This window comes from Girardinichthys multiradiatus, chromosome 9 (assembly GCF_021462225.1).
Source record: "Girardinichthys multiradiatus isolate DD_20200921_A chromosome 9, DD_fGirMul_XY1, whole genome shotgun sequence".
In the NCBI taxonomy this organism is placed as follows: Eukaryota; Metazoa; Chordata; class Actinopteri; order Cyprinodontiformes; family Goodeidae; genus Girardinichthys; species Girardinichthys multiradiatus.
In genome coordinates, this window is record NC_061802.1 from 25102445 (window position 1) to 25116880 (window position 14436).

At 37.3% G+C, this 14436-nt stretch overlaps 1 protein-coding gene across 1 annotated transcript in view; it reads right to left on the bottom strand.

The window, feature by feature from the left end:
• Positions 1–14436, bottom strand: part of fbn2b (fibrillin 2b) — a 98673-nt gene that overhangs the window by 81122 nt on the left and 3115 nt on the right. The window contains exons 2-4 of the mRNA XM_047374437.1: positions 10709–11031; positions 1304–1386; positions 1083–1181 (exon numbers count right to left, since the gene is read on the bottom strand). Of these exons, the coding sequence (XP_047230393.1) occupies positions 1083–1181; positions 1304–1386; positions 10709–10887 (361 nt within the window). The 5' untranslated portion in view covers positions 10888–11031. The remainder of the gene's footprint in view (positions 1–1082; positions 1182–1303; positions 1387–10708; positions 11032–14436) is intronic.

Consider the following 14436-nt stretch of genomic DNA (forward strand, 5'->3'; position numbering starts at 1 on the left):
ATAATTATTTAACAAAATCCTCGCTGACACAATTATTGATACCCCTAACAATTATTATGAAAATACATCTATCTCATGCATTTTAATGGCTGTACTTTATGCTTGTCAGAGTTTCTAAGTGCTTCTAATTTGTAATACATGATTTTCTGTTTCTCTGGGGTATTCAACATGCGTTTGTGTTACTTAAATGCTTTTTAAGCAACACAAACGCATGTTGATTTTAATGAGACAGCGGTCCATTTCTTTTAGGCACTGGTCACTTGGCTAAAGGAACACCCATATTGATCTTGATACTGTACAATGAGGAGGATTGTAAGGGAGGTCGAAATGGCTTCAAAGACCACTGCTAAAAAACTGCAAAATATGTGCTACCTTGGCACCAAATTTTAAAAACCACCATTAGATGCTATTTACATGCCAACCAAAGAAGCCTTTTCCATCCTACCATCACAAATGTAAACTCTAGTGGGACATTCACTGGTCAGATGAGAATAAGATCGATCTAGCAACAAACACTTCAGGTGGCATGAAACAAAGGATGAAGAAGTGGAAAAGCGCCTCATGCCCACTTTTAGGTACGATGGGGAATATGAGTTTATGTGGGCCTGTTTCTCATCCAAACGTCCTGGAGACCTTGTTAGAGTGCATTGCATCATCAATGTGTTGAAACATTTGGACACTGTAATTAACAGAAAACTGAAAATGGGTCATCACTGGGTCTATCTACAGGATAATGTTTCAAAACATAGAGCCAAGTTACACAGAAATGATTCACCAGCAAAAAGGCTAGTCTTTCTCATTGGTCATCTTTAGACATGAATTCTATAGAAAGACTGTGGGGTAATCTGTAGAAGATCTAGATTGGGTAAATACATCTCTCTGTGTGCTCCAACCTTGTGAAATGTTATTGTGCTGTGATACTGGGGACATGGGATTGCACAAGGTAGTGTTTGCGTGGTAAAGTTTTATCTTATGAATGCAGAAGCAACATGTTGTTAGCTACAAAATAATAGTCCGTCTCTGTGCTTTATGGCCTGTTGGGGCTGGACTCTGAGTGTTATCTGTTTAGTGGTACTACTCACTTCCTCCACCTCCACAGCTGGGAGAGAGCTGGCCATTGGAACAGGTGCACATGTTGGGTCTGGAACAGAACCCGTCGCCACATGAATTCCTGCAAATTGCTGTTGAGAAAAGAAAACAGAACAGGGAGAATGAATTGCATTGGTAGTGTTATTTTCCATGCTTTCAAGCACAAATGAAAATACAGCTGCAATTACATTTAAAGTGAATTTAGGGAACTTACGAACAATACACTGGTTCCCTCCAGACAGCGTCTTCCAGCCAGGACAGCAGTATGAATGGAAGCGAGAGCCGCACACATTGGGTCTATCGGGGATAAAAATGTGAGAGCAATTTTGTGAAAATCCCTTAATACATGTGTGTATATATATATATATATATATATATAGTTATTAATAAGTTATTATATTACATTACAGGAGCAAAAGAGATGAGTTTGTAAACTTTGAAAGAGTATTTCCATGCCTGACCGTCACATCCATCCAAAACTGTTAGGATTTTCACTGGTAGTGCAACAGTAACTAACTTTGAACCAGTCCAACAGATGTAGGAGCCATCACAGCATACAGAGCCCTCAACTGGCCTGGCAGGTTAGCCACAAAGTTTCCTTGAGAGGAAATGGCTTAACCACATCTAGAGATGACTGGCTCCACTCACACAATCACAAACAAAGTTTGAGTTCTGCAGCTGCTTTACAACATCATGTTTCTGTCATCTATTCATAATCACAGATCTATTTATATCTCCGTTTTTTGGGGAGGGCAGAATAATAATCCCAACTTGTATTAGTCCCAAACTTTTAATGAAGAGTTTTTGATGTTGTGGTCACTTGAGCTAAACACCCAAGCTTACCACGTAGATAAGCCTCACAAAATGAAAGGACTCCAGCTATATGGTGGCAATAAGTGGTTTTTAAAACCATGTAATGAAGGGGAATTGTGGTCATCTTATTCGGTGGTTCATCCTTTGCCTTTGACTAAAAACTGTAGCACAGCTTTATGGTAAATTAGGACTCTTATGGTAAAGTAGTTTGCCAAACTGATCACGTCTTTCAGTGTGTACATTTTCTGCCTGAATATTATAATTTATTATGTGCTTGGGGGCAGATAAAGCTTTTGTTAAGATTTAACATTACCCAGTTTTTCGAAAATGAAACCCATAAAAGAACAGACAAAGTAAAATTATAGAATTATATTGTCATATCTATATCTTCTTTAAATAGTTTTAAATGTCTGGGCACATAAAGAGTGGAACGAAGCTACATAGTACTTTATTTCTTCATAGGTTTCAGACTGTTTTGTGTTGGTTTTTGTTCAAAAGTTGAAAAAGCTTAGAGAAACTGCTTTGTATTGACATTGTTGAAAATTAATATTTAATAAGATACTGATGTTTACTGATTGGTTATTAAACCATTATGGATTTTTTTCATCAATCAAAGCAAATATTCTAACCACATGTTCATAAATGTTGAATCTGTGCCATCTTTCATTAGTTTATAATCCTGTTAAAATCAATCTATTAAATGTGTTTACTGTTAGCAGTTTTTTATCAGATATTTCATTGTCACAAGGTTAATATACATAAATACATCTTTGTTTTGATAAAATTATTTATATTTTATTTGCTAAGAAGTGACATCTTCAGAGTTGCTCAAGAGTTGCTGAGGCCACCACCATTTCAGAAAAGAACATTATTTTAAATATTATTTTCTATATTTGCTTCAAAACCAGAGAGAAAGTTCCTGTAATTTCATTATTTATCTTTTTTAAAACATCATACCATGTTGGAATCAACATGACCAAAGATTTAAGAGGCACAAAACGTTTAGCCTTGCAAACAAAATTTTTTCATTAGAAACCAAAAGGTTTACATTGTAAGGTTTTGCTTTTCAATGAAATTTTTTTTAAATTAATTGTGTAAGAAAGAAAGAAAATTTCTCTTTTATTCTGCTAGTCATTAAAGATATTTAAATGAGCCATAATTATTTTGGGACGAATCCTGATTCGTCCCAACTTAAAAGTCAGTACTCTTTTGAAATGTAAACCTGTCATTCATTCCTCAAGATGATATTTACTGTAGATAACCTTGAGTTTGCAACAGCTCCAAGCCAGGAGTATCTTACCTAAAACTTGTTTAATTTTTCTGTGACTTCAAAGAAATGCATTAGAAAAAGATTTTAACAGTTTTATTGACTATCTACAGTATGAATTTGTATGAATACTGACTCAGGGAAAGAAAAGTAGAGACAAAAAAAAGTGACCAGAGTTTTCCTTAGTTGTATGGAGCATACAGTAAAGGATCACTGCCCCACCTTTTGATGTTGCTGCACACTGCTGGTCAGCTGATTCAAAGAAGGATCCTAGATTTTTCATTTCCTTACATACTCACAAAATTGGCTGTTTGGAAATATATTCCAGTTGAGGAAACACAGTCGTCTTGTGAAAGCTAAAGGACCGTCCCCTCATCACACTTGTTAAGGTATCGCTGGTTTAAAAGTTGACAAGCTACAAGCAACATGTCTGTAAAGAAGCCGACTGCAGACTGGCTACCTGAGAAGAGAGCCCAACTAATTAACCAGATAATATCCTGGTATACTTGTGTTACTCTATAAAGAGGGAAAGACCAAAAGGGAAAAGTTTTCACAGCTACATTATTTTTGGTTATGTCTATGTAAAAACGTCAAATAACAGCAACAGTCAATATGTTAGCAGCAGTAGGAATAATTGTTGCTTTTCTATTTTAAGTAAAAGAAACTGCATCATGTATGAATACTGTGAAGCTGTTGTATTTTCATCCAAGTTTATCATATAATAAGAATCCCATACTGACCCATTCCAACTCTGTGAGCATACAATTGTAGCACAAAAAACTAGAACTTTTTGTCTTCCTTATCCGTCTGACAAGAAATAATGTAAATTTGGCCCTTCTTCCAGGTCTTCAGGAGAATAGTGACATTATCCTGGAAGAGGCTGCAGTGACTAAATGTAATTTTCTGGTTTGGAGCTGACTGTCTGCCAATTTTTTGCAGCTGAAGGGCAAAGTAAAATAAAAAGCAGACCGTTGCACCAAATGAAGGGCTTTGTCAGATTTGTAACTCAACATCTAAGTGATCTTATCAAAGAATGGATATATATATATATATATATATATATATATATATATATATATATATATTCCTTTTTTATTTGGCAGGGAGCTAGTAACAAGAAGGAGGCAGTGGAAAAAACAGTTTTCATTGCCACACACTTTCCCTCACTCATTCAGTCAATCATCGATGGAGCAAAGCAGCCCAGAAAGTCATTAAGCCAGCCTGAGATCTGATCAAATACCACCCTTGAGTGGACTTATGCCAGCCTACAGCACACTGTGAGAGCCAATAAATCAGAGTCAGTAAGCATCAGACCCAGCGCTACCAGAGAAACACCAGGGAATACGCTCCCTTATCCAGCAAATAAACACTGCAGCCCAGCTCAAGGCCAGAATAATGACCATCATTAAACCAACCTCTCTCCATATCCCACACAGAGAACCTGAGAAACTCATACTGAGCTGCTGGTAGTCCCCCGTGTGTGTGCAACCCTCAGAAGAAAGTACAAGCAGGCATTTGCAGAGGTTATGGTTAGCTGGGGAGAACAAGCTCAACTCCTGGCTGATATTAAACAAAGCGAAACAAACAGCCAAAACAACTATTCATTACAAATGAGATTCCCACTCTCTCAGGATGTCTGTCCAAAGGTGGTCAGACAAAATCGGCTCACATGTGAATGACTAATTTTACTCAGTTCTGAATAAATGTATCATTCCCAGACCATAACTCTAACACAAAAACTGAGAATAAATTTAATGCATCAAGGCTGTGTGCTTTGGCACAGTACAGCAGTTCATGGGCAGCTTTGTCAGGATAATTGAAGTAACATTAAGCAGGCAAACCCTACAAATGAACTAAAAATAATAAAAGATTTAGAGCTTCTCTCTAAGTTTTTTTTATTTATGGAACTCACACTAACATAAAAGGGGCTTTTTAAAAGCGCTTTTGAGTCTTAGTAATAGACTTTCCAAGACACACTGTCTCAAAACACATATGCATCATGGCCGGAACCATTTACAGTGGCTTTTAGAAAGTTTTCATACTCAGTTAATTCTTTTGCATTTGTCATGACTTTATGTGACCGAAAAACACAAAGAGGAGCATAATTGTGAGGCAGAAGGAAAACAATACACATGTTTCAAAGTTTTAAAAAAAATGTGCTATCGTATGCATTTCTATTCAGCCTCACTGAAATTATACTTTGTAGAAGCATCCTTTGTGTCAGTTGCAACTGGAGTGACTTTTGGGTATGTCTCTACCAGCTTTGCACATCTAGACGGTGAATGTTCTTAACCATTCTTTGCAAAAAAGATTAAGCTCAGTCAGACTGACAGCATCAATAAACTGCAATTTGTAAGCCTCATTACAGATTCTCACTCAGATTTAGGTCTGGGCTTTGGCTAGGCCATTCTAATGCATGAATATGCTTTAAATTAAACCATTTCATTGTGGTCTACATTTCCTAATTGGGAGACTTATCAAGGCCGTCCGTTGCACAAGATTTCTTTTGTGGGTTTTGGGCTAGTGAAGGGGGGTAGCTAAACATGCACGCTACACTCATTCATTATTTGTTGTTATTATTTGTATTTGTGTTGGTATCTCACATAAAATAAATTAAGAGTAAATCAAAATTAATAAATAAGGACAAGGCGGGGCACATGGTTTGGCGGAAGAGCTCGCGACCCATATACCCATATCTATTGTTAAATTCATCATTAAACTGAACACAATTTTACACAAATGTCTTGAATCTTCTGATTCTGAGTGTTCCTCTGGTCTCTGTCTGGGTGTCAAACAAACAGAAAACATTAAATACTTTTTACAAAAGTTGTATTTGTTTTTTAGTTATGCCCATCTCTGGTTTAACTGCAGACTCTATGATGTTAACATATCTACACTCAAGTAACTTGGTATAAATACAGTGCCTTGCAAAAGTACAAGTTGCTTTATTCAACCTTATAATACAAGAATATAATTTTTCTTAACAAATGAAAACCTGAAAAGTGTGTCCTGCCTACGTATTCTCCCCCATTTTCTTTGAAAACCCTAAATAAAATCAAGTATACCCAATTGTTTGTCAATTAAATAGCTAAACAGAGTCTAGAATATAATTTTATATCATAAGTGTACAAATATCATCAAGACCAAGCAACACAGCAGAGAGCTCTGGGATGAAATGGTGAAGGTTTAACCTCCACAATTGAGCAAATGCAGCAAAAGAAGGTCTTACAAAATATTACCTGAATGAGCTGATTACATGCAACATGCACATTACACTTTGGGAAAATGTTTAAACTATGTAGCATTTTCCTTCCACTTTACTTTATTAGCTACTTTGGGTTGTTTTATCACAGAAAAATACCAATAAAATACATTGAAATTGTGATACTGATGTGACAAAATGTAAAAACATTCAAGGGGCATGGACATGTTTGGCTTTATTTAATGACTATTGATCATACTGACTCCTAAGTTAAACACTGGTTAAAATGTTCTCAACAGAAATTCATCTGGGAAAAATACTCCAGATTTCTACCTACATGGTGATTTATTTATCATATGGCAATTAAAACTATCAAAATTATCCTTTAAAAATTGACATTTAATTGTTGATGTTTTTTGTGGCACTCATGGCCTTTATTTGGCAGTATTCAAACAGGAGATAAGAAGACAGAGAAGGGGGTAAGACATGCAGCAAAGGTCCAAGGGTCAGGAATCGAACCCCGGACCTGATGCATCAAGGACTAATAGCCAGCCCAGATAACAATTAATTTTAAGGTACAAAAACACAAATAACTTCAGTACTACCTGGAAACAGTGAATATGACTGAGTCCTTGTTAAATGTGAAAATAATATTTACAGTTCCGGCTTCAATGTTATGCTGATTGTTGTTAACATGTGCTGCAGTTTCTGACCATGTTATAATTGAGGAAATCACCCAGAACATAGAGAGTAATTACATAATTTTGTGCTATGGGGTGTATTGGGAATGCAATGGCCTCCACATTTATGCATGAAATGCTGGAATTTCCCCAAATGTTCTGAGATTGCACAAAACGTTCGTGAAAAGATCATAAAGAAGCTTGTCAGCAGCAGCAGTGGCTGCTAATTCATGACTTGTGGCTTTTAAAGAACTTTAAGCAGAAGGTGCCAATCTGGCCTTGTACCAAGGCTTCAACCTCATCAGTTCCACACCTGCCTTGAGGACCTACAAGTAAGTGATTGTAGGATTAATTCAATTCAATTCAATTCAGTTTATTTATATAGCGCCAATTCACAACACATGTTGTCTCAAGGCACTTCACAACAGTCAGGTACATACATTCCAATTAATCCTAACCATTGAACAGTGCAGTCAGATTCAGTTATTTATTCAAATTGGATAAAAAAAAATTCTGTCTAAGGAAACCCAGCAGATTGCATCCAGTCAGTGACTTGCAGCATTCCCTCCTCCTGGATGAGTATGTAGAGACAGTGGACAGTCACTGGCGTTGACTTTGCAGCAATCCATCATACTGAGCATGCATGTAGCGACAGTGGAGAGGAAAAACTCCCTTTTAACAGGAAGAAACCTCCAGCAGAACCAGGCTCAGTGTGAGCGGCCATCTGCCACGACCGACTGGGGGTTTGAGAGAACAGAGCAGAGACACAAAGAGAACACAGAAGCACTGATCCAGGAGTACTTTCTATGGGAAGGAAAAGTAAATGTTAATGGATGTAGCTCCTTTAGTTGTTTCATCTAGAAAGAAAGAACAGATAAACTCTGAGCCAGTTTTCAAGGTTAGAGTCTGAAAGAGAGCACATAGAGTTAGTAACAGTAAAAGCTCAGTCAATCGCCATGTCTAGGAGAGAGAAAGGGTTAAACACTAAAAGACAGGGCCAAGTGGATCATACGTAGAAGGTGTGCATTAAGTTGTTGGCAGCAGAAGCTTGGACGATTCCCCTCTCCAGAAAGGTGTCACAGGTAGACACAGAGTCAGGCCAGGTGTAGCTTCTAGGAAGAGAAAGGAGAAAGAACATAAAGTTAAAAACTGAAATAATAGCAAATAATGCAAAATTGGAGAGTAGTGTGAGAATGTAGCGAAGAGGGTGAAAGTGGTCATTATGTCCTCCAGCAGCATAAGCCTATAGCAGCATGACGACAGAGATACTTTCAGTTTCAGTTTATTCATTTATATAGCGTTATTTACAACAATGTCGTTTCAAGGCACCCCACAAAGGGTCCCACTGATGGCCATTGTTATACTAAAAACCACAAGGATTGGGATACCTCCCTCTGTCAGACTGATTATAAACATTGGAAAAGAAAGGTGGTCATACAGGTAGCAGAAATGGAGGGTGTGTTAGCACCTCAACCATAACTGAGCCGGTTTAGGCTAAACCTGACTCCCCCTTACGCCAACCAACAGGGAGGGAGGAAGGAAGGCAGAGGTAAAAACTAAGGAATATAGCCTAAGCCACTCTAACTATAAGCTTTATCAAAAAGGAAAGTTTTAAGCCTAGCCTTAAAAGCAGACAGGGTGTCTGCCTCACGGACTAAAACTGGGAGCTGGTTCCATAGGAGAGGAGCCTGATAACTAAAGGAACTGCCTCCCATTCTACTTCTAGAGACTCTAGGAACCACCAGTAAACCTGCAGTCTGAGAACGAAGTGCTCTGTTAGGAACATATGGACCAATCAGATCTCTGATGTATGATGGAGCTAAATCATTAAGGGTTTTATATGTGAGGAGGAGAATTTTAAGTTATATTCTGGATTTAACAGGGAACCAATGAAGGGAAGCTAAAGTAGGAGAAATATGATCTATCTTTTTAATTTTAATCACAACTCTTGCTGCAGCATTTTGAATCAGCTGAAGGCTTTTAACTGCATTTTGTGGACATCCTGATAGTAAAGAATTAAATACGTGTGTTAGTGCACTGGTCCTGTCACTGCTCTAACCAAAAGGATCTTACCAGATGCTGTCCAATCTAATGAATACAGGCCATAATTAGGTCCCTTGTGTTGCTTGGTAAAAAAGCACACGCCTCCAAATTGCACCTATGGCTGTCAAAGAGAAGCCATAGCATATTTAGTAATGAGTAAGGTGGATGAGAGAAAAGAGCATAAGCATAGAAATCCATCCATTTTGTATATCTGCCTCTTCCATGCTGGGCTGTAGGACAGCTGGTGTCTATCTCCAGTGGTCTACGGGCCAAAGGTGGGGTTCACCCTGGTCCAGTCACCAGTAGCATAGAAATCATAATATGATTGTGTGATAGTTCTAGCTCCACTTATAAAAAACAACTTCATGGTTCAAAGGTGACCATAGGGCAGTTCTGTGTGAACATTTCTTTGGAGCGAAAATAGTTTGATTGTCAAAGGTTTGGTAATACTATAAAAACCCATTAATACCTTCCAAACACCGGATGCTATGGACATCTTTGTTATGGCTATGTACCATTGGCCAGACCTTGTCTTTATTTGATTCAATAAAACGTGTTGATAATTTGACTCTTCATAGCTTAGCGTTCTGTTCAAATTTAGCCTAAACAACGACATTGAACGTAAGGCTTGGTTAGTGCATTTGATTAACTGCAGCCAACTTTCACCGACAATTAGACATCAGTAGATGCCTTTATGTGGATATCTTTTCACCTTGAAATCTTCCACCACTTTTTCACAGGTCTGTAAACATCTAAGCTGTTGAGACATACTGGTTACAAAAAGAACAATGTGAATTCAAAAGACTGAAGTTTATCCCTAAAACTCAGAAAATATAGATTTATGTCTAAATGCTGCTGACCGATGGTGTTCATGATTCATAAAACTTCAACAAACATGCTTGAACTCCCCTGAATGTTTAACAAAAAAGAGAGTCAACAAGATAATCAAGCTTTTTACTTAGATAGTTTAGTTTCTTTATGAAATTAATAAGCCAGAGCTTATATTTTTCCCATTTTAAAAATTATGTCCACTTTTCATTAAATTTTAAAATTCCATTACCTAGCATTCTGATTTATCCACACAGTTCTTGTTCTTGTCGCCATTCAGGCCATTTTCCACAGCAGTGAAACAAATGCCCCTTTCCATATCCCCCACTGGTGATATAAATACCTCATTTCCTGTGGCTTGGCACTGGGGAACACCTAAGCTGGGACAGATGGGATAGTGATTGGAATAACTGATGGGGACACTGAAACCTGACTCCAAGAAAACATTCTTTGTTTTCCAAGAAAATGTGAACTTTTTGCTGTTTTGACGTGTGTTCTGCAACAATAATTGAAGTTGGTTACAGAGTTGGGCGGCAAAAGAAAGATGGGACAGAGGGGTGGGAGGAGACTGCAGCTGGGGAGAGGTGATCCCTGTTTGTACCAAATATTCCTTCCACACATCCACTAATAAACATGACCTTTAAAATATGTGTTCATTTGTAACACCTCCCAAAAAGAGAAACTTTTATAGAAATGGCAGAAAAGTCAGGAGGGAAAAAATTGACTTTAAAACTTCATTGATGCATTATTGCAAATTTGAGATTTGAAAATGGAAATCATTCTTACCCTTTGAGCGTCTCTTGGCCACGGCGCCGGACTCGCTGCACTTCCCCCTGGTCCACAGCACCAGTGAAGCGGCTAGCTTGGTATGGTCCATTTCCAGTTTGAGAACAAGTCACCTGTACGGTGCTGAGACAAACCGCCGCCCATCCCAGAAGCACCTGAGCCAGCTTCCCTGATCCCATTGGTAGGCCGGGCTATCCCCCCAGCTGAAGCTACCCCTGCTTTGCTAAGGCACTCTCTCTCTCTGTCTATGATGTGGACCCGCACAAAGTCACAGGACCAAATCTACATCCAGACCAGACCTGATCTTCACTCCAAGGCAGGGGCTGGAGAGGAAGAGGAAAAATAATGAAAATAGGTCAAACCTGAATTTATACTTAAAGGTACAGGAGTTCAACTCCTATTAAGGAAAAAACATATTTTTAAACAACCAGGTTTATCCCCACTGTCAAATAAACTCTCATACCAGCTTTTCAAAGACAGATTTACAACAGTTCATAAATTGATAAGATATAACCTATTTCTAGTATACAATTATCTGTTAAATAATGCTATAAGGAGAAATTATGGTAGTAGAGATAGTACATACAGTAAGTATGTATTTTTGTCTCTCTGCGGGTAAAAATTCAGGCTAAAGTGAACTATGTCAAAGGTAAAATTCCTATTTTCTGCAAATCCAACATAATAGTTTAAGCTTATTTCATTGACCATGCTAACACATACCTAGATGCCAAAGGGCTCGAATATAATCCTCCAACCTAAAGCAAACACACATTGCTTTTTTTTCCTTTTTATGTTTTCAGCTATCTAATCTTTACTTTTACTTAGCTTTTTTTTAACCAAAGAAACCTTGCCATTTCCAAGAGCTTTGATTACCTGACCTTATGATATCAGTTCTTTCTTTTATCTTTAGATTTTCATTGGTTTGAATTATTTATTTAAAATGGAAAAGTGCAAGATTAGAAACATAACTAAAACCAGTATGTGGGTCTGGGGCATTGCGTAGTGTAGCAATAGAGCAGGCGCCCCATATACTGGGGCTATAGCCCTCGACACAGCCATCCTGGGTTTGATTCCCGAACTTGAGACCTTTGCTGCATGTCTTACTCCCTTCCATTTCTTCTAATTTCATGTCTGGCAACTGTCAATAAAGGCCATTAGTGCCAAAAAAAAAAAAAACACTAATTATGTCAGATTTAGCCATTAGGCTTTTTTTCATCCGTAGTCCCAGGTTGGTAATAAAACAATGTAGTTACTATTAATTAGTCTAGAGGGGTGCTGCTCTGCTGGCGATACTGAGGAGGAGAGCAGTGCCTGCACTTTCTTATAGACTCAGAGTGTTTGGTGTTTGTAAAGAGATTATATTGATTTTTTAAAGAGCAACCATTGAGTCTGTATTAAGGTATGGCATGACCTGCTGGTTTGATAATGTAGCAGTCAAATCAAGGGATCAGATTTTAAGATTGATCAAGACAGCAGGAAAGATTATGGCTACAACAGCTCCTCTTACTCCCCAGGAACTTGTTGAACAGACAACCCACAGACAGGCAGACAGCATTTTATCAGATACTTCTCAAGTTCTGCTCTCTGAAGATAAATTATTAAACTCAGGAAGAAGGTACTGAGTATTCATCTGTAAACACAACCGGTACAAACAGTCGTTCATCCCATCATCAGTTAAGCTCATAGAGTGCTTAGGGCGAGATGAAAAGACAGCCAGGAAACCAGTAAAGTCACGCAGATAATTCAATCTTCATTTACCATTTTGGTTCTGTGATCCTGTTTGCAAGGTGGCAGGAGAAGAATGGTTTGCTTAAGTTCTCTTTACCCAGAAGGATACTGAATTTGGCCCAAGTTTTACAGTTTTTAAGTAGTCTTTTTATCCCGCTGTTTTTAATTACGTGTTTTTAGTGAGATGTGTTTTTTGATGAATTGTTGCTTTTTGTAAGGAATGGTTTTATGTATTTATTTATCTACGTAAAATTACAGATGAGTGCAATTTGTGGCGGTCCAGTAAAACTCCTCTGTCAAAAGCAAAGTTCTCTCAATGGAGACAAATAAAGATACTTTGACTCGGATCATTAAAAAAGCAGAGAAATTTTACAAAAATTAATAAATGATACAACAACAGTGATATAGCCAAGCCACACAACAAGACAAAAAAACACAAACCCAAAAAAACCCTCTTATTTGTTTAATCATTCTACCTAAGATTTCAAGGTTAATTTATGGCTCATGCTCAATTTGTGTTTTTTTTTCTGCATTCTCATTTCTAAGATACAGCTGGGGATTCACCAATTCATTCAGTTTCTGACTTAATTTACTTTATACTGAAAGTAAAAAGTTGTAAATTGCATTTTAATTATTACACTTTAATTGTTAAGGAGAAGGCTAAAGTCTCATTGTTAGGTTAATTTATATGCAATTATCAGTGGGTTCAGAACTAGTTTGGGTCATTTTTTTAAGACGCTGCTTATAAAACTTCTGTTTTGCTCAGGTGACTATGGAGCTGAATGAGCAAACAGACATAAGAAGAAAGTTGAAACAGTAAGGTCCAAAATATTTTTAACTAAATTTTTTAATCAGCTTTACGACAATTAAATAACTTCAAACAGCCCAAATGGCAATTAATTGCAGTACTAACAAAATTACACCCTACGACAGCCTGTGTGTTTTTCTAACATATTTGGATATTTAACATCAAATTTAACAACAATGATGCATTGAAAAAATAGAACCAAATAATTAAAACTGAAAAAAGACCTTTAAAACTGTCTAAGACTGTGAAGCATAGAGCTCAAAGTATCATGGTTTGGGCATGCTTTGCTTCAGCAGGACCTGACCAGCTCACCACCATCAAATCCACTATGAGATGTGTTGTATATCAGAGGGTGCTTAAAGAAAATATGAGACCATGTGTAATAAATTAAAGCTGAGGCAGAAAGAGACCCTGAAACATGACAATAACCCAAAACATACCAGTAAATTCACAACGGACTGGCTGAAAATTAAAAAAGGCAAAGTTCTGGGCCGAGTCAAAGCCCAGATTTTGATCTCATTGAGAAGCTGTGGAGTGACTTGAAACAATCTGAACAAGCAAGAAACCAAACATCTCATCAAACATCTCACAGCTGAAATCGAGAAGTGGGGCAAACGTTTCTCAGGTCGATGTCTGAGAATGGTAGATTGTTACAAGAAGCTCCTCACTGACTTTATAACAGCCAGAGTGGGTAACACTAGCTATTAGGGGGTAGGGTGTCCTAATATTTTCCTCACCTATAATAAACAATTCTTATGATATCTTTTGTTTAATGTGTAAAACAATGTTAATTATTGGTGTTAACCTGCAATAAAGTAAATGTGTTTCTAGGGACAAATAAAAAATAACATTAGAACTCAATATATGAACATTTCTTAAAAGATATATTTATAGAATATTTATGGGGGGGGGGGGGGCTCATTTTTTCATGACTGCATTTTGATCAATCACTAATCAGCACTTCAGAGGCTAATAAAAGTCCAGCATAAGTTTTATTTAATTAAAAACAGCCTTGAGTTTAGTACATTCCAGTGTGTTTAATTTTCTAAGCTTACATTACTCTTTTTTGTGTGTATCCCAAAGGGCCTCTGTGGTATATATATTTATGCTAGATTCAGACTGGCCACCAATGATTAAAATAATAATTAAAATTATATAGTTTTTGTTTAAGGGTACAGATTGGACGAAGGAA